This window comes from Rissa tridactyla, chromosome 5, assembly GCF_028500815.1.
Source record: "Rissa tridactyla isolate bRisTri1 chromosome 5, bRisTri1.patW.cur.20221130, whole genome shotgun sequence".
NCBI lineage: Eukaryota > Metazoa > Chordata > Aves > Charadriiformes > Laridae > Rissa > Rissa tridactyla.
Window position 1 is genome coordinate 55,420,885 of NC_071470.1, and position 18,200 is coordinate 55,439,084.

At 41.4% G+C, this 18,200-nt stretch overlaps 2 protein-coding genes across 18 annotated transcripts in view; one reads left to right on the top strand and one right to left on the bottom strand.

Moving 5' to 3' along the window:
- Nucleotides 1–12,398, top strand: part of NFKB1 (nuclear factor kappa B subunit 1) — a 65,313-nt gene extending 52,915 nt beyond the window's left edge. For 3 of the 4 annotated variants that reach the window (XM_054203816.1, XM_054203813.1, XM_054203815.1), the window contains exons 18-24: nt 642–811; nt 1,647–1,749; nt 2,645–2,769; nt 3,607–3,673; nt 4,010–4,182; nt 4,308–4,485; nt 6,146–12,398. In XM_054203816.1, coding sequence (XP_054059791.1) covers nt 642–811; nt 1,647–1,749; nt 2,645–2,769; nt 3,607–3,673; nt 4,010–4,182; nt 4,308–4,485; nt 6,146–6,333 — 1,004 coding nt within the window. In that variant the 3' untranslated portion in view covers nt 6,334–12,398. Of the gene's footprint in view, nt 1–641; nt 812–1,646; nt 1,750–2,644; nt 2,770–3,606; nt 3,674–4,009; nt 4,198–4,307; nt 4,486–6,145 lie in introns of those variants that run through there. The other variant, XM_054203817.1, reaches the window with a different exon arrangement.
- The window catches only part of MANBA (mannosidase beta), a 75,485-nt gene continuing 57,751 nt past the window's right edge, over nt 467–18,200 (bottom strand). For 4 of the 14 annotated variants that reach the window (XM_054203831.1, XM_054203830.1, XM_054203818.1 and 1 more), the window contains 8 exons: nt 17,526–17,783; nt 12,901–15,283; nt 11,805–11,972; nt 8,663–8,786; nt 7,501–7,592; nt 5,606–5,745; nt 4,612–4,668; nt 3,571–4,465 (listed from right to left, as the gene is read on the bottom strand). In XM_054203831.1, coding sequence (XP_054059806.1) covers nt 15,059–15,283; nt 17,526–17,783 — 483 coding nt within the window. In that variant the 3' untranslated portion in view covers nt 3,571–4,465; nt 4,612–4,668; nt 5,606–5,745; ... (2 more) ...; nt 11,805–11,972; nt 12,901–15,058. Of the gene's footprint in view, nt 3,483–3,570; nt 4,466–4,611; nt 4,669–4,842; nt 4,977–5,605; nt 5,746–7,500; nt 7,593–8,662; nt 8,787–9,478; nt 9,662–11,804; nt 11,973–12,900; nt 15,284–17,525; nt 17,784–18,200 lie in introns of those variants that run through there. The other 10 variants (XM_054203823.1, XM_054203827.1, XM_054203822.1 and 7 more) reach the window with 10 other exon arrangements.

An 18,200-nucleotide genomic window follows, 5' to 3' on the forward strand; every position in this document is an offset into this window, starting at 1 on the left:
ATTTTTCAGTGGCACAGGTCGTTTGAATTTAGTACTCCTGCTCTAGTAGATTGTAAAATGTCTGACTTAAAAAATGTCATTACGGGAATCAAAAAACTGTGTTAAGTTCCTCAGAGAGAGGGGTTTGTTTATTTTTTAAATACAAGGCTTTATTATTCTTTTTTGAGCTGGTGCAGGTAATCTTGAGGTGATGGGGCAGGGTGACCTTACAGGAGGTGTTACTAAAATATACTAATTATTTCCCAGACTGTTGCTGGAAGAGGTGTTCAGTAGCAGATGGGGTCAGTGCCCCCAGTGTTTAGTACCAAGATGCAGATTTTCTTTTTAAGGCTCCTCTCCTTTGAGGCAAAGAGACGCTCTAGGTGAGCTCTTTAGTTCCTGCAATCTGTTCCACCTTGTCATCTGCTGATTTATTTTTTTTTCATGCATGGTTTTGTCTCATCATCAATAACACAACTAGTTCCAATTTATGTACAAAGAACATTTTTATTAACACCATCTTTTAGTGTACAAGCAGGCAAAATAAGTCACTTCTGCTCAGATAACTACAGTGACTCTCACTTTACAATTCTCATTACTCTGACGTTTCCATATTTTTCAAATATTTAATGGGTGTGGTGGACGGGTTTTGTTTTGTGTAGGTCTCAGTGCAATTCACATGGTGGTGATGGCAAATAGCATGTCCTGCCTCAAACAGCTGATCGCTGCTGGAGTTAATGTCAATGCTCAGGAACAAAAATCTGGACGAACTGCATTGCATTTAGCTGTTGAACAAGAGAACATCCCTTTGGCCGGTTGCCTTTTGCTTGAGGTAAGGGCAGAATTTCTGTCTCCCAGGTCTTTTCACTTACATATTTAAAAAATCTTGAAAATCCTTAAGTGCTTCAGAGGAAGAGAAGTAAGGGGTTTTTCCTGTTTAGTTACTAGATTACTTAAAATTAGTATAATGGCAAAATTATTGCTGATGTTATTCATTATGACTTGTTCAGCACTGCTGGTGAACCTTTTGACCGAGCGGAGGAATTCACAGGAATTTACAGTTTGTGACCCTGACCCGAGCATATATGCTGTGTTTAAATTGCTCTGAGTTAATCAGTTCATCTGTGTGAAGTGGAATGTGTGTACAGATGTGCACAGAAGCATAGCTGTGTATATCTATAAATATTTGTCTCATCTCTTTAACGCTTTGATCCTAGTGTTTTTAATCCTACACATCCGCAGCTGGCTGCGGTAGCTTTCCTCGGTATCCCTGTACACATGTGCCAGCAGCCTGCCCGCTCTCCTGACGAGCAGCGGGAAGGCAGACTTCTCTGCACACCAGTTCAGGCTCCAAAGGCGGCGGGTAATCAGACAGCAGAGCTGTTACCGGCGATGCAAAGTGGCTGGTATCTACCTGACCTCTTTGGGTTTATACGCTGTGCCTCCTGCTGTAACACTGGAGCACACAGCCACCAGCTGTTCCTGCACGCAGGCAGTTGTAGTTACTTTCTAATTCCTTCTTTTTAGACAATGATTAGAGGTTTTATGCAAAGAGGCGTGGAACGGTGCTTATTTGCACAGTAGCAATGTTTATGCAGACATAGTTTCTGCAGCTGTATTGTATCGACAAGTAGCACTTTTCTTTCTGTCGTTCGATAAAAACTTAGGGTGATGCAGATGTGGACAGCACTACATATGATGGGACAACTCCTCTTCACATAGCAGCTGGAAGGGGCTCTACGAAATTGGCAGCAGTTCTCAAAGCAGCAGGTATGAAAATAGATATTTGCTGGAGAGTTTTCTTTCATGGTGACAATTCAGGTTAGAAGGCTGCAAGCAGAAAAGAACGTGCCAGTGAGCTTGTTTAACGAGCAGATGAAATCAGATGTTAAAGGAAGGTTTGGTTTTCCTCAGGGAAGTCCTGCTTTCGGGTGCTGTGCTGCTCTTTAGCACCATCTAACGGCTAAAAAAGCGAATCATGTTAGTAAAGAAAAAAAAATCTGTAGCACTTTTGGAAGTTTTTTCAGTATTTCTTTTGTAGTTTTTTATAGCTGAAGAAGCAGAGAAGAGGCCTCATTACATAGTTGGGATAAGTGCTGGACTTCTTTAAAAACCAAAAAAAGATAGGTCACTGAAACATGAGCTTGTTAGCATCTCCTGTTTCATTTCACTGTGGAAGAGTTAGTTTTGAATATTTATTGGAACATTTTTTCAATTGTATTTAGACCTGATTTTTCTCCTTTGAAACAGAAATCCAAACCTCCCAGTGCTCTGGCTGTGTGCTTGGTCTTTTAATAATATCCACACTTTCTCTGACACTATAAAAAGCAGGAGCACTGCTTTCATCATGTACCTGCCACGCTCTGTGTGAGCCAAGAAGGGAACGGGAAGGCAGTTGATAGAGGCATAGCTCGCTCTTTGGGCCCTAACATGCTGCTTGGCATTTTTTCCCTCTTTATAATGGAGAGTAACATTATATAGAGATGTGATGGCATTTAACTATAGCTCATAGAAAAAGTTATTTGCTGACTTAATATACAGTGTAATTTAGCTTGAGCAGCTAAATTAGGAGATTTGCCATTCAGAACTTAGAATACATATTTTAAATATTGTTGAAAAGCAACATGCAGTCTTTTCTTAGGAATTTTTTGCGCTTATTTTCCAGGTGCAAATCCTCATGTTGAGAACTTTGAGCCATTGTTTGAGGTAGACGATATGAAAGGTGATGAAGATGATGATGAAGGGATTGTGCCTGGAACGACACCACTGGATATGGCGGCCAACTGTGAGGTATGTAGTCTAGTTTTTTTCTTTTTATTTTGTTTTTGTGTTTTGAACTAAATGATAGTTCAGCTCTCAGCCAACTCTTTTCACTGTATCCTCCGTTATTTCAATGGTGATAAGCTACAATTTGCCATCAAAAAATAAACTAATTCGGCCACAAAAAACCCCATGAAATAGCTCCACTTTAACAGACTACTTCTACTGAGCAGGAATGGCCACACGTTTCTTGAAGTAGCTGCACTACAGTCTGCACATACAGAAGAGTATCGAGCTGGCTGGGCAGCTTGTGGTTGAAGGCCCATATTCAGAGACACTCTCTAGTGAGTTTCTTTGCTGCGTGTTCTTCAGAATTGCAGACTTTGTGTGTAAGACACTCTTGTGTCCTACCCAAACAGCGATTAGGCTGCACTGTCCCTGCTTTAGGAGCTGATGATGTGCAATTGGTTTGGTGTAAGGTACAAGCATTCAGCATCTCCAAGCACATGATGCTGGGGAGAGGTACTAGCCTTAGGTGAAAATGTAACCCGGGCTTTGTTTTAAATGACTAGTTGCAGACAGGCAATAACTCCTCACTGTTACTGCCACTTAATTACTGCAGAGACTTCCTCCGTATCTTGAAAACAGTTGCCCAATGACATAGCTAAAGGGCAAGGGAGGTTAACTTCTCCAGCTTTCTCCCTCAAGCTTTGCACGGGTCTTCCACAGTATCTTTAGTCATCCTAGGGCAGAAAATTGCTCATTTACAGACAGAATTAGGACTTTATACAATACTACTGAGACTTGTCAAAATAACGGACACTAACCAGGTTTCTGCTAAATACTGACTTTAATGTATTCTCTTAGGTGTATGACATACTAAACGGCAAACCCTACGAGTCAGCAGTGGTTTCGGAGGACATAGTGACACAAGGTAATATCTATAAAGAAGACTTGACAGTATCCTTCTAGTAATTGAGTACTGCAAGTGTACCTGCAAAAGACATTGCCCTGCAATAGCTTGTAACTGAAATGGGGAGGGAAAAGAGGTACCCTCCCACCCCCTCATTCATAGAACGGGCACGGTTCTGTCAAGAGGTAGGTCACAAGGGCACAAAGGCGTACATTTTCAATATTATAGCAATACATTAGTAAACACGGGGATTGATGGACACTAAAATACTCTTTAGTTTGGCTTTGTTTCTGCTTAGAAATGAACTGGTGTGTGATTTGTATAAATAATAGACTAACATATTTCTCCGTTCCCCAGGACATTTGAGACAGCTGAATGAAAGTTCCAAGATGCAGCTTTACAAACTATTGGAATTGCCCAATCCAAACAAAAACTGGTCCACTCTAGCACAAAAACTGGGTCTTGGCATACTTAATAATGCCTTCAGGTTGAGCCCTTCCCCATCGAAAACTCTGCTAGATAACTATGAGGTAATGTGGTTGTAACAAGTTATAAAGAACACTCAGACATACAGAGAACATTGTCCTCCTGTAAGATGGACCATGGGTTTTACCCAGCCTGGTTGATGGTGAGCATCTGGTGTCTTCTCTCTTAGGTTTCTGGTGGTACAGTTCAAGAGTTGATTGCTGCTTTGAGACAGATGGATCACACAGAAGCCATTGAAATCATTCAGAAAGCACTATCCATCTCACAAAGCCCGTCTCGCCTGGAGGAAAATACGGCAAAAGCTCTTCCGTCATCACCACCACCCACCTTTGCAAATGGAGAGACAGGTAAAATTGACAGCAAAAAATCAAAGGCTGCATTTAAGACATTTTTTTTCAATTCTACCCCCCCTCTCCTCCTTGAACTGCTGATAGATTGCATAGTTTCTTAAACACAATGCCCAAGCTGCTTACCTGTTTCAGAAATATTTTACTGCAGCACAATTTTCTTGTCATAGACTTTTGCTATGCCTGGAGGAGAGGGGGAAAGATGGGCCATTTGAATCAGTAGCCCTCATTACAGTACATTATACTGCCTCTCTTTTCATCTGCCACTTACTCATGATAACTCCTTGGATGTATTGGGGATAAGTTTCAAAAGACAAACTACGCCATGCTCTCCCAGGCCTCTACAAGTGCCATTACCTTTTGAGGTGGTTTTTTTTTTCTCCTCATATCTGGATAAACAAAATGTTTTGGGTTCATAAACTTCTCAGTAAGATTTGGTAGTATGTTTCTCCTTCCACAGCGTGTGGCACTCTGAAACGACCCAGTGTTCTCTAGGGAGAGAAATCAGGGATGGTTTAGGTTACAAGGGACCTCCAGCAGTCATGCTGTCCAAGAACCTCCTCAGAGCAGGGCCAGGGTAACATTACATGAGGCTGCCTGTGTCATGTCCAGATGAGTTTTGAGCATCTTCAACAATGGAGGACCTACAGTGGTTTTGGGTAGGGGCCTCTACTAGCAGAAAAACAAAGGTTGTGAGAGGGCAGGAAGTCATCAGGAATGTTCAGTCACTGCCTGGCCATGTCAAGTAATAAAAACCTTTGTTTTTTCCTGATGCCCTGTTCAAACACCAGTAGAGCTGCCAACGCCCTAAAGTGGAAACTTATACCCTATGTGAAAATATTGTAGATATTTCTGAAAAGAAAAAAGAAACACCACAGTAACTCCATCCTGGTCTAACATTGCCAATTTACTCTATACAAAACTGTTTATTCAGTCATGGAATGAACCTTCACACCTATCCGAGAATGTGCTTGTACGCATATTGCCCCTTTAGATTAATCTTGAAGGGTAAGAGGGGTTCTGCTGCTTTGCAACATAAATAGACTGCATCACATCATTTATTTTATGATGTTTTTTTAAAAAAATAGTAGTAAACTCCAGTATGCTGCCCACATCATACCTTCAACTCAGATAGTGTTCTCTTGCAGTCAGGCACTCCTTTTGTGGATCTTGCACAGATGACAGCTGCTGCTGACTTCTTCATACTTCAGGCTCACTTACTAGATTAAAATTGTTCAAGTACTTGTCTCAAAAATAAATCTGTAAGTGAAATAACATGAGAAAGTTTTAGGACCCTCATCCTGGAGCTGTATACTTGCACAGAGAATCTGAGAGCCAGAGAACCTTTTGCCCTGCTACTACCACACTCGTGCTGAGTGCTGACTAGTGCGGTGGCAGCATTAGTGTCAGCAGAGCACCAGGCTTCTCATCCCCTCCAAGCTCCAAGTGCAGTCGATCTCTGCCAGCAGTGCATCAGATCACGTGCTTTGGTCAACTGAAACCATTGAGCACAGCTTTTCGTATTATAATATCTAAAGTTAGCATTATTTTCCCATAGAAGAGGTTTAACCTATTGGTTTGCATTCCTTAGACTTTTCTGAAAGCAATATTACCGAAGCAACACAAACGATAATGTATTTCCCTTTTCTCTTTCCCTCAGGCGAGCTTTATAATAGCAAATTTCAAGACAACGAAAGCACGTGTGACAGTGGTGTGGAGACCTCCTTCCGCAAACTGAGCTTTACTTATTCAGACTCTCTGAACAGCAAGCCATCAGTAACACTTAGCAAAATGATCCTGGGCTATGGACATGAAAGTTCAGTGCGAAGCAGTTATATAGCTAACTAGTAATACTCAATTAGCAATATGCAGTTACAGGAACAAACATGACATTTAAAATTACATTGGTGTCATCCTGGCCAGAGGGAAGTGAATTCACAACCAAAAAGCAGGCGCTGGAGGAACCACACAGGAACCTGAACAAACAGCGACTTCAGCAGGCAACTCCTAACCGTTGCTTCCTTCCCCAAGTACATCTAACTTTATTCATTTACCGGCCATACACAATAACCAGGGCTCTGCTGCTGCATTAATACACAGGACTGGACACCGTGAGTGATTGACGAAGCTTTTCTCGTTTGCAAGGACTTTCTTTTATAGGTGAAAGTCACTCCTCGTTAGTGTGTAATACCAACTCAATTAAAAGAGGTAAGGCACACAGAGCGAGTAAAGGATACAGTTTCTAGCTGCTCTCTTTATAATTTTTGCAGCACAGTTACATGAAAAAAAGCTCATAAAATAGCTGTCAAAGAAAAATCATTACTTTAATCACAATGACAATTCAGAGAGACGAGAGAATCCTAAAAAAAAAAAAAAAAGAATCTTGTATATTTCAAACAATGTATTTAAACTTTGGTGCCTCTTATTCAAAAAAATTTTCAAGTTTGGCATTTTTCTATTTGTAAATAGGTTTTTTTTATATCTGTTCCTTTTAAAAAAATGTGCTTTTTAAATGCCTATTTTTATTTTACTTTTATAATAAAAACCCAAAATGAAATCTCTTGTCTACTCTTGTAATTTTTATGTATCTTTCAAGTAGAGTTATTGAAGATTTAGGCAAGCACTTTCCAAATACTGAAATAAACAAAGGGTTGCAAGCCACCTGTCCTAAAGTTAAGTATCTTTTATGGTGGGAGACCAGGAGCATCAGCTACTGCTGAGCAGCTGTGCTTTGGAACTAAAGACTGATTCAGGGTCTCTTTTAGTTCTGTTCTCATAATTATGGCAGCAGAGAATCATTTATACTGAAACCAACTATTTTGCGTCTCAGCAAAACTCTGAGGAGACGGTTCTTTGGGCTCTCTAGAAACTTCTCTAATAACCATGTTCCTGAGCAGTATTTCTTCTTGTTGCACGTAAATTTTGAGCTGCTGAGTGTAACTGTTCCACATGTTGGCACTACTGAGAAAACAGGTATTAGACTTTGTGATAAAAAAGCAATGAGCAGCACCGTACCATTGTCACTCACTTGTAGCCAGTTTTCTTGGCACAAAGATAGAAATTAGCAGTGCTGTTCCTGGCTCCGTTCAGTAACCTGGGTGTCACTCCTGAGAAAATGAATCAAGGTAAACCTTGAGAGTTGTTACATTTAAAGCAGTATTTGCTACAATGAATTAAACAATGAGTAATGCAAAAAAAACCTTGTGAAATAATTTGATATCCAGCTGAATTACTGCGTATGTTAATTACTTCCTAAAAACCAAGATGCATAATAGTAAAAATGCCATTCTTCGTTCTGTTGTTGTATGTATAACCTTCATATGCAGGTCCAAAGGCATAGGGATTATTTATTTTTTTTTCAATTAATGTACTTGTCTAGTGTTCTCTTTGCATTCCAGCTGTAACAAGCAGGCAAAGGTTCTCATGTTCTGGGGGTGGAGGAGGTTTTTGAGCCTTAATAGAGCTGCTCTCTGAGTCAAATGCAGCTTCTGCTGCCACGCAATTTCCAGCACAGCTCAGGGGACTGGCAGAGACTTGCATTGAGATTTCTACAGTCCTGCAGGTCACCAGGGCATCCGGGCTGTTGATTCACACCTTGTAGCCTTATTTCTGACCTGCTCTTTTAAACCACCAGAAGACACCTGGGTCTGTATTTCCTTAAGCACTTCATGACCAAATGCTGCAGAATAGCTGTTCATCGGGTTAGTGATCATGCAATGAACAGCGGGACATCTCCCCTAGGCCCTGAGTATTCAAGTGCTTTAAATGGCAGTCTGGCAGCTTCTTTCCTTGCAGCACCTCAGTTTCAGTCTATTTAACAAAAGAGGCTTTGGTCCTCTTCCCCCCCCCCGCCTTTGTTTAGAAATAGAAAAATATTAAAGTATTCTCACTAATTCAAACAGGAACAGTAGATTTTTAGTTGAGTCACATAATAGGACAACTTTTCCCATTTGCCTTAACCCTTAGCATCTTAAGTATGTGTTGCAGGCAGGTCACACAGTTTGTCAGAACTAGGCAGACTAGGAGGTAGGACACATTACAGAAACTGGCATGACAGCTAGTAGGAGACATTTGTGTCATCTTGTGTAATTCTTATTCGCTGAGGAAACCTACTGGAGAGCCTAGTGTTTACCTCAAACAGCTCAATTCATTAAAAACAAAAATATGTCTGCTTTACCTTTTTTCATATTAGTAGGTGGTCGTCCTGTAAAGGGCGTGGTGATTCTTGTACTGATGGCAGCTGGGAGAAGGTCAGGCTCCTTGCAGGTATGAGGATGAAGGCAGCATACAGAGGAACCAGCCTTAGCAAGAGAAAGCGTAAGTAAGTGATGAAGACAAGTCTTAACAGAAACATTTAAAGCAGATGAATTCTTCCTAACAGATAACTGTCAAGACAGATACATTTACGTGCCTCGTTCTTGTATCTGCTCACCTCAGACACAGATTTATCCATACACCTCGTGCCCAGAAAGGACGCACCATTCCTATTTCACAAGTGTGATGGAATAAACTAAAAAATAGTCCTGCAAGAACTCAGGAATTTGCTGCCTGAGAGCTCCTGTCTACACCTGGCTGATTGAGAGAAACCTCTCTCGCTTAACTGCTAAGAAGAGGGTGGTAATGGTGTAACTCAGTCTTAACATTTTCGTTCAGCACAGTAAGTGAGCATGTCCACCTCGCTGTGCCTTGTAGGCACAGGGTATCGTCCCCATTCTATTCCATATTACCTCCGAGGAAGCAAAACCGAGAAGGGTATTATTCACTAAGGTCTCAAAAGTCAGGATTAGGTTGGGTATTTTTTAAGATACATGCGTGAACAGCAAGATCAGAGTTTCTTGAGCTAAATTTTTTCCATTAGAAGTTTTAGGAAAGCTTCCCCAGCAAGCTGTCAAGCTGTTACTCAGAGCAGGGCATCTCTGCACTGTAGCTGGACGAACAGAAGTAGTGACTAGGCGCATGCCACAGTAGGCTCTTCTAATGCACTGCATCATACCACAGGAGCCTGGTGCACATTTCCATGAGCAATTAAAGCACTGAGGCTGGAGGTACAGTCAAAAAGCATCAGCCAACAACGTCAAACTGATCCTTAAAAGCCAATTTCATGGGTTTGTCCTTCTGAGGCTAGTCATGTTTCCTGTCCCTTTGACAGTGACGGCACAGATTTACCTGGAAACACCTGCAATATTCAAATGGATCAACATTAAAATAAGAAAGGTTATCTAATTAAGCTTTTTCTTTTTCTTGGAATGTAGAGAGGTGTAACCTTCGGGCATCCTCAAGTTTTGTATTAAATTTTAAGTTTACTACAGTGACGATCAAAATCTGAAATAATTCTAAATTTCATCTGCCCTTGCAGTAATTGGAACTTGCTACATTATTTTGCTACTGTATTGCAGTAATAAAAGCCAGGAGCTTGTGGAATGCAGCAAAAACTCCTAACAAGAGATAAAGCTTTCCACTCTTTCTTTCACAGGAAACCACCTGAGGGCTGGCTCACGCCATCGCTCCTTAACAGTTGTTGGGGAAGTGAGCTGAAGCTTAAATCCTGGTATAGGACATGCTAGTTGGTAAGCCAGAATCACAGGGCCAGCATGCCAGGGTAGTCCTATCCAGCTTGCTTACAACAGGCAAAGGAGCACTGCTACAACACAAGAAGAGAGGGGTAAGCTGCAATGCTGGCAAAAGCCTGGCCATCACAATGTTTGCAAAAAGATATCAGAGGCCAGCGTTTAAGGTTCTGATTTTTCACAACCATGAAAAAGGACCGAAACTTTCAGCTCCTGCCTCTGACAACAGCATGCTTCCCCACCAGGCCACCAGCTCGACAGACCACGCTCGTTCTTATTTAGAGCTCCTGTTCTGGATTACCCAACTCCTCCCTGGGCCAGACAGCTTGGCTCAATCCACAGGCCAGTGGTTCTAATACACAAGGGTAACACCTCTTTACCACAGCCATTCCGCTCAACAGAATCAACCAGGTCCCCTGTCAGCCACAAAGTAAAAGTGCTACGCAAAGGAAGAGAAATACTGAACCACTTTGCACTCACGGAGCCCATCAAGAGATCTCAAGATCAACTTCCAAAAGTAGACCCCCCCAAAGAGCAGGTCCCGGCAAGCAACCAGACTCACCACCTTCCTCCTGACCAGTCCTCAGGCTGTTGTTTCCCTTCATGCTGCAGCATGTTTCCTTTGCTGTAGTGGCCAAAGATACCTCTCCGTTTTGGCTGTGACGCACACCAATAATTAGAACTGACATTTACAGGTCTTTACTAACTGACTCTACTTCTGCAGTAAGACGGCCTTTCCTCAATGGTAGCAGGGACAAAACCAAGTAATTTTAAGGTTCTATGTTTTTCACTTAAGTTTTGTTTTTCCACCCTAATTCAACTAAATTGAGGCTTTCATTTTGCTATCTTGTAACATCTGACTGGAAAGAGAGTTATGTAAACCCAATTGACTGGAACATGTCCTTAAACATTCAAACTGCAAGTTACTGGATGACTCAACTTACCCCTCAGAGGGTAAGAAAGAAAACTGCTATTCTGACAACGCAAAGGCTGCCTTCTAAGCTACAAAACAAAACCTGTCCTTTCCTGAGAATAAGAAACTTGCTGGCCTGTTCCTCTGCACGTGACACTGCTACAGGTCACTGAAGTGGTCTCTGCTACACATCTCCAAAATCAGAAGGGGAATAATAGAACTAAAAGTACTGAAGACAGACACGCCTCTAAGGCAGAAAAACTGTCCAAGCCCCATGGCATGCAAGCAGCAGGTAACAACAAAATCTGACAAAGCTTCGTAGCTGCGAACGCTTACTTAGAGAGGAACTTTAGATACATTTATACACGCTTCTTTCCTGGAACGGATGTAAAAGAACTTGGAAGACCTTCCAAGGAAGCACGCTCTAGTAAACTGGAGCACACTTAGTCTTCCCTGTGTGGCAGAAAGTACCAACAAAGAGGTGCCCTCTAAAGCTCAAAATGGTCTCTGCAGGTCCTGAATGGGTTCAGTCAAATCTCTGCCAGAGACCAGTTGTAGGACAACTAATTAGCCAATGCCATACAGCTTTCTTCCAAAACCTGCTCTCAAGTTCTGTTCTGGAAGGGCATTGTCATGGCTCCTGCTGAGGGAAACTCTGCTGCTTTGGCCATCTGTGGAGAACAGCCCAGAGGGAGCCCGGAAGCAAACAAAGGCCATCAGCACAAGGAAACCCTGTGATGCCTTGAACAAAACATTGCAAGAATATTGATGAGGCCGCTCCCCTCTACTGTTGCCACTAATAATCTAATGACACTGAGGAGAAGCACCATGACACTTACCAAGTGCTCTTCCCAATGCTCCTGCTGCTGATCCCCAGCCCATCAGATACAACTGGCAATACAGGTGCCGCCAAGTAGCTGCAACAGCACTCACATGGCTACAGATGGATGTGTCCATAGGAGTTTTTGGAGATCTCTTCACTGTTGCGTTCCTATCTTTTCCCTGATCTGAGACAAAGGCAGAACAATGTAACCAAGTACAGCACAGTTTGCAACGGCAAAAGTACCAAGGGGAAATGGTTGACCAAGGTACACGTTACAGCCGCTGCTGCACAGGCAAGAGAAGAAAATAGCGTCTATAAATACACACCTACTACAACACCAGGAAACCAAAAGAACATATTAAGGACATTAAGACAATAATGGAAGTGAACCTCCCCCATAAAATTCTGCTTTGAGCTCAAGCATTTGGCTTAAGCAATTGCTAATCTTTCATAACAGCACCTAGTACTGAATTAAAGCTTTCCAGCGAGGAAGAATGGACCCACTCTTTAGGGAGATTCTGACCTTCAAAAATAACAATAATTTAAAAATTGTCTGAACATTTTTATGCCAGTCTGGAAACTGCAGAAAGCAAGGGGCGGGGGGGGGGGGGGGGGGAGGGAAAAAAAAAAGAAAAAAAAAGCAAACCAACCCCAAAACCCCAATATGTTTTATAAAAGAAAGCTTTTTGCATAAGGGTGCTGATAGGCATCGGTTGCGTAGCCACTTCATCAATTATTGATCATGGACCACATTGTTTCTTCCATGATTTTGCCTAAAATTTGTGACAGGCTAAACAAGGTCACAGCAATCCAAAAGCTCTTTTCTACATCTCTGAAACTTCACTCATGTTCTGAGATGCACTAAGAACAAATATCATCAACTTTCACACAGTCGTCTTGATTGTCTTTGAAAGAAGGAATTCTGTCAAAGTTTTATCTATTTAACATTCTTAAGTGCCATTTTGATATTCTATCTAGACATTGCTGGAAGAGGTATTTTTACATCAACGTAAGAGAAAGACATCAACGAACCTGCCCTTTTCCTAATACACTGCTGCAATATTTATTAATCATATTTATTCCATATTTTCTCCACATTTTTCCATCCTTACCTCATATTGGCTCTGTTGATGCTTTGATTCCACTTTGATACCAGGATGCCGAAAAAACTGAAGGGTTTTTCTTGTATTCTTGCCCAAGATGCCTCACAGATAACTTTTAAATTCCTTTATCAACGTCTGCATTTTCTAACTGTTAAGTTTCATTCATGACTATCATTTTCCCTACTTATTTTATACAACCCATAAACACTGGCACATACACATGCATATTTTGATTGCTTTCCTGTTTTCTTTCAACTGAGACAAGTTTTGAATCAGAAAAGCCCTCCTATGCAACTGCAGTTAGTTTTTTTGGTGACCTAGCAAAGCATTTGTAAGCAACTCCCGTTTATCATTTCCCTTTCATCTTTAAGTTTTTCTTGCTCAGGAGTATGTCAGTTTTGCTTAACGCCCAATTCAAAAAGCACCAGAGATTGCCGAGCATCAGCCAATATGTTCATCTCTTTGCCCATTAACACGGTGATTGCTGCAAGAAAACAACCCCCAGTTCCAAGTTCTCTAACTGACCAGTGGAACATGCAGCCGCTCTCTCCACACGTGCTCCAGACCTTCAGCCCCACCGGCAAGCATCACCCATGTGATGCTTTTACAATGAAGGAGGACATCAGTAGTAGTGCTTGTTCAAACACCTTCTACTGTAAAGTGCTGAAACTGCTAGATGCTTTGCAAGAAAATTAATACTTGCTTGGACTGTGAGAGGATCCTTGTAGAACCCCAGCAAGATCCCAGCTGCATTTCAATCCCCACCTGATAGACAAGCCCTATGTTTAGCAACTTGCCCACAGCGTAGACCGGTGGCCTGGATTTCCCAACGGTGAAACCCTCAGGCTTGCAGCTCCACAGCCTACAGCAGCCCCCCATGCTGAAGCAAGCTTATTTTCTTTGTATCAAACGCCAAAGTGAAATGACATTTCTATGGGAAACCTAAACATTTTAAAAACAACTTACCCAGAAACAGAATAGAAATTGAAGCACCATTACTTTGTATGGACTAAGGACTTCAATGTACCACCAGATCTAATCATGTGTCAACGTAGCCACACACAAAGAAGCAAAATTAAGATGTTGAGGTATTCCCTTGTTGGAAAGAGAGGAGGGTCAGTGTGGAGCACAGGGCCACTCATCAGAAATACCAGGAGGTAACAGAACAGCTGCACAGCAATGACCGAGTGAGAAGAGCAGCCCCTGCATTATGCATACACTAGTGAAAAAGCAGTCACTTATAACTCTGTGGTCCTCTCACACGACCATTTCTTCTCTGTACTGCCTCCTTTCTCTTTGCACCTTTGGTCAACTCTTCTCCCTGTTCCTTTTCCCATGGCCAGGCATATCTCATACTATGCCACGTTATGCAGGATCCCACCCAGACTGTACCTGCAGCTCTCTGGGAATAGTCAAAGCTTGATGCAGAGCTCTCAAGGTTATTCCTCATGTTGCATGAGGAGAGAAGAAAACAAGTCTTGTACTCAATTCCCCTTTCAGAAGGGGGAACAGATCTGCCTGATGCCTGACTAGACAGCCCAGGTTTCGTGTCTATTTGGAAGTCTATTTTGCAGGAGGCAGGCAGGATACCTGTCGGAGTGACAGCCGCGTATCTGAAAGCGTAGGACTAGCATTCTCCCATTTTGGGTGTAGACAGATCAAAACACTCCAAGTGGGGCACACCTGTGGAGGTGATCCCAGGTTCACTCCCTGCTCTTCCCCCTTGCCCCCAGCATACCTTGCTGTTAGATGAATTTTCACTTACGGCATAATGAAACTGGAAAAAATACGGATTTTTACAACCATAGTCTGGAGGCGCATATTTGTGTTGCCTCTTAATTAGGATGAATTCACAACTCCAATCTCATGTGAACTGGAGAACCCAGACTAGCTCTCTTGCACTGACTCACCCCTCCTGTTTTATAAATGGGATTATTTTTCTTGTTCCCCGATAAAGCCTTACTTTCAACACACCACATATATTACACACAAAGCTTTGCTCTTGGTATCTTTACACTGAACCAGCATTTAAAATTCACACATGACAGGAATAGGCAGTATGTTCTCCAGTCAGCTCAAATTGTACATCTCTTCAACTTTAGTCAAATTCTTCTCATTTTTCCCCTCCTCCTGTTTCACTCCTCATCTAGAAGGAACTGAAGTATCCTCAGACAACATCCACCAGAGAGGTCAAGGTTAGTGACTTTTCTAGTTCTTCAACACTGGTAGGTTCCCAAGGATAAAACACAACCAGTTTCTTCTTTTCGGTCATGAGGAAACCATTATCACTAAATCTGCCTTTTATACTCCCTACATCCAGAGAAACAAAAGGAGCAATTGCAGTGGTCTGAAGAGCGAATATATAAACGTCATCTTGTTGGGATACAGAGGCCTAGAAGAGAAATATAAATAAATAAATAAATAAAAGAAAATATACATGTTAAAGAAGAACCCAGTTACACCTGAACTGAGAAAGACCTGCATGTAAGTAAAACAGAGTGAACAACCACATTTGACCAAAATTATTATTCTCCTACGGAACAAAAGGTCAAACCAACAGGATTCATATATAAGAATCATGCAAAAACTGCAAGTGTTATTATAGCTTTCCTACAGAATACTGCAGATTGTGGAAAAATACCATGAAGTATTATCACTGTGCCATCTTCTTATGAAAATAACCGAACAAATAGTAATCTGACTTGTACGTACTACTGGTACCCTATACTTACTGCACCAGAAGAGATTTGTCCTTTCACCAACACACTTCACTCAACCTATAAATTCACAGTTACTGAAGGAGCTGGCCTTCATGATTACATCGCTAATAGAAATACACAGAAGCAAAAGATGGTAAAAGTCACAGTAACATAGGATGTCACCTCATCTTAGTGGAACAAGGCAGTGAAATCCTTACACTACATTTAGAAGGCAGCTATGTTGTGAAATATCAGGACAAGGTACAACGTTTTATATTAAGTTCTATCAGTGGTTAATCTCAGGGAGGCTTAAAAGCACAACTAGGATGCGTTTTCACGCAGCACTCCCCATTCACTATCATGAAATATTATGCTACATCATTTTCAAATACCAATTAACTATATATAAAAAGCAGACAAATTATATTAAGTGCAGAAATCACATCCTGCTTACAAGAAAAACACCACCATTCATTTTTAAGAAAAAGCACGCATACTTTACATTTTGTGCTTTCTTAAGAACACAAAAGTCTTCATGTTTTTAAAAGCAATGCTATGAAAAGTAGCACTTGGATTAGCAACGTATTTGAAAGTCTGGTTAGTTTATTAGTTACTATGTATAGAAGCACCAGCTTCCCGCAAAACAGAGTAATTTTTTAAAATCACAGCTGCATTCTTTCTTAAAATAACCACTTTGCATTTATCCTTGCTAGCTATCCTTATTAGTTAGTACTGTGGAGACAACACAGCCATGGGGAAAAAGGAGTGAAATTTCCCAACGATGCTCCAGTTATAGAGCTTTTATTATTGCTGATGTCATCCACAAAAAAACCCAGCATGACTCAGACTCCAGATTGTGCCACCAGCTGAAAAAAAAAATTAAAATAGGCTGATTTCTTTCCTTTGTATAATCAGGAGGCAGACCATGCTGCCATGAAAGAGATAAGAGAGGAAAATCTGGCCCATTTTCTTTTTGTAAAGCAATTATGCTGGTCCAGATTCAAAGAGATTAAAGACCTCTATTCCCCCCTTGTTTAGTTTAGCTCTACAGAGCGAAGCTGCAGTTTGGAAGCCAAATGTGAGAACACACAGGTCGCCATCCTGCCAATCTGCTGATTAAGAATTTTGCAGTAAGATTTACATGCTAAGAAGTAAGGCTCAGCAAAATGTGCGTGTAACACACACAGGGCACGCTTGCTAGAAGCGAAGAAATCTAGGGAAAAGCAGGAAATAGACTAAATGACAATGTTATACAACACTGATGCTTTCTGTGCCTGTTCAGTAGACTGACACACTTGCCAGATATTAAGAACTAATCACTATTATGCAAATCAGAACCCTTAGCTGGAGGGCAAGGATTTGCAGAAGGAGGAAAGGAGCATGCAATATTGCATGTTAGCAATGGTACACGGATCAGAGAGTTTGAGCACTTCAAGAGGAAATCCTGCTGACAATAATGCACTCCACACTCAACTGAACTAGCATCACCTCAGTACTCGCATACAGTACTGTCTGCAAGCCAAAACACTTGCCATGATGCTATTTGCTATCTAGGGACAAAAAAAGAATTAAAAGGAGCAATGGTGCTGCAGCCAAGTGAAAGACAGACAGAACAAATGAAATGGCAACTTCATTATTTAAAACAAAACAAAACCCAAACAACAAAAAAACACACAAAAAACCCTACCAAAACCAAACCACAAGTCTTATTTAGATATGCATATAGTAACACCCTGCTCTCTTCTCCTCTCCCCACCAACCCCCCCCCCCAGAAAAAAAATAAAATCTGATTTTGAACTCAACATGGAAGCTAGAATTGCAACAGCTAAGGAGAAAGAACATTCAGTGGAATCAGACACCGCATAGCGGGCAAACAACTCAAAACAGTAAGATTAGCAAAATGAAATACTGTAATTTAGCATGACTGATGCTTACACTAAGCTGGGACTTTTGTAATCCTACAGCATCCTTTAGTGACGAAAGGAAGTGATGGTTCGTAGGGCTCTGGAGCCCACCTTCTCCCACAAGACAAAAAGTAATAACGCAGCTTTTCCTGGTGCAATTCCTGCATCTTTCCAGCAAGTAATTTATGGATTCCTTGTGGATGGGGACAGCACTTTGTGCTTTAACAGTCACACCGTCTTTGGCAAGGGTGCATACTGGCTCCAAAGAACTCCAGGCATAGACAACAACCTATCAAGCATGTTGAGAGAACACAAAGCATAGAAGAAAAGTTACATCTGTGAAAACAGCCCAGCATCCTAGGTTTCAGATTGCTCATTGCAAGAGATGTTCTCCTGACAGTACTAGCCGATTTCCACCTAGCAAGAAACTCCACAAAGATTTAAACAATCAATACGGCATGATAATTAGATCATTATATAAACCTAACAAGAAGTCCATTTCAAACAGTCTGGAGCTGTTATTGTTCTTATTCTACACGACTTTTTGTTTTCTCTAGGCTCTTTGAGAGAAGGGGGTTTCCAATTCCAAGGGAGTTCTGGGAAATGGAATTAGTGAGTGACTAATTTGTTGATTCCTTTTACTCCCCTCCCTGATTAAAAAAAAAAGTCAAACAAAGGATTTTTCTGGAGATTGCTCAGCGTTATC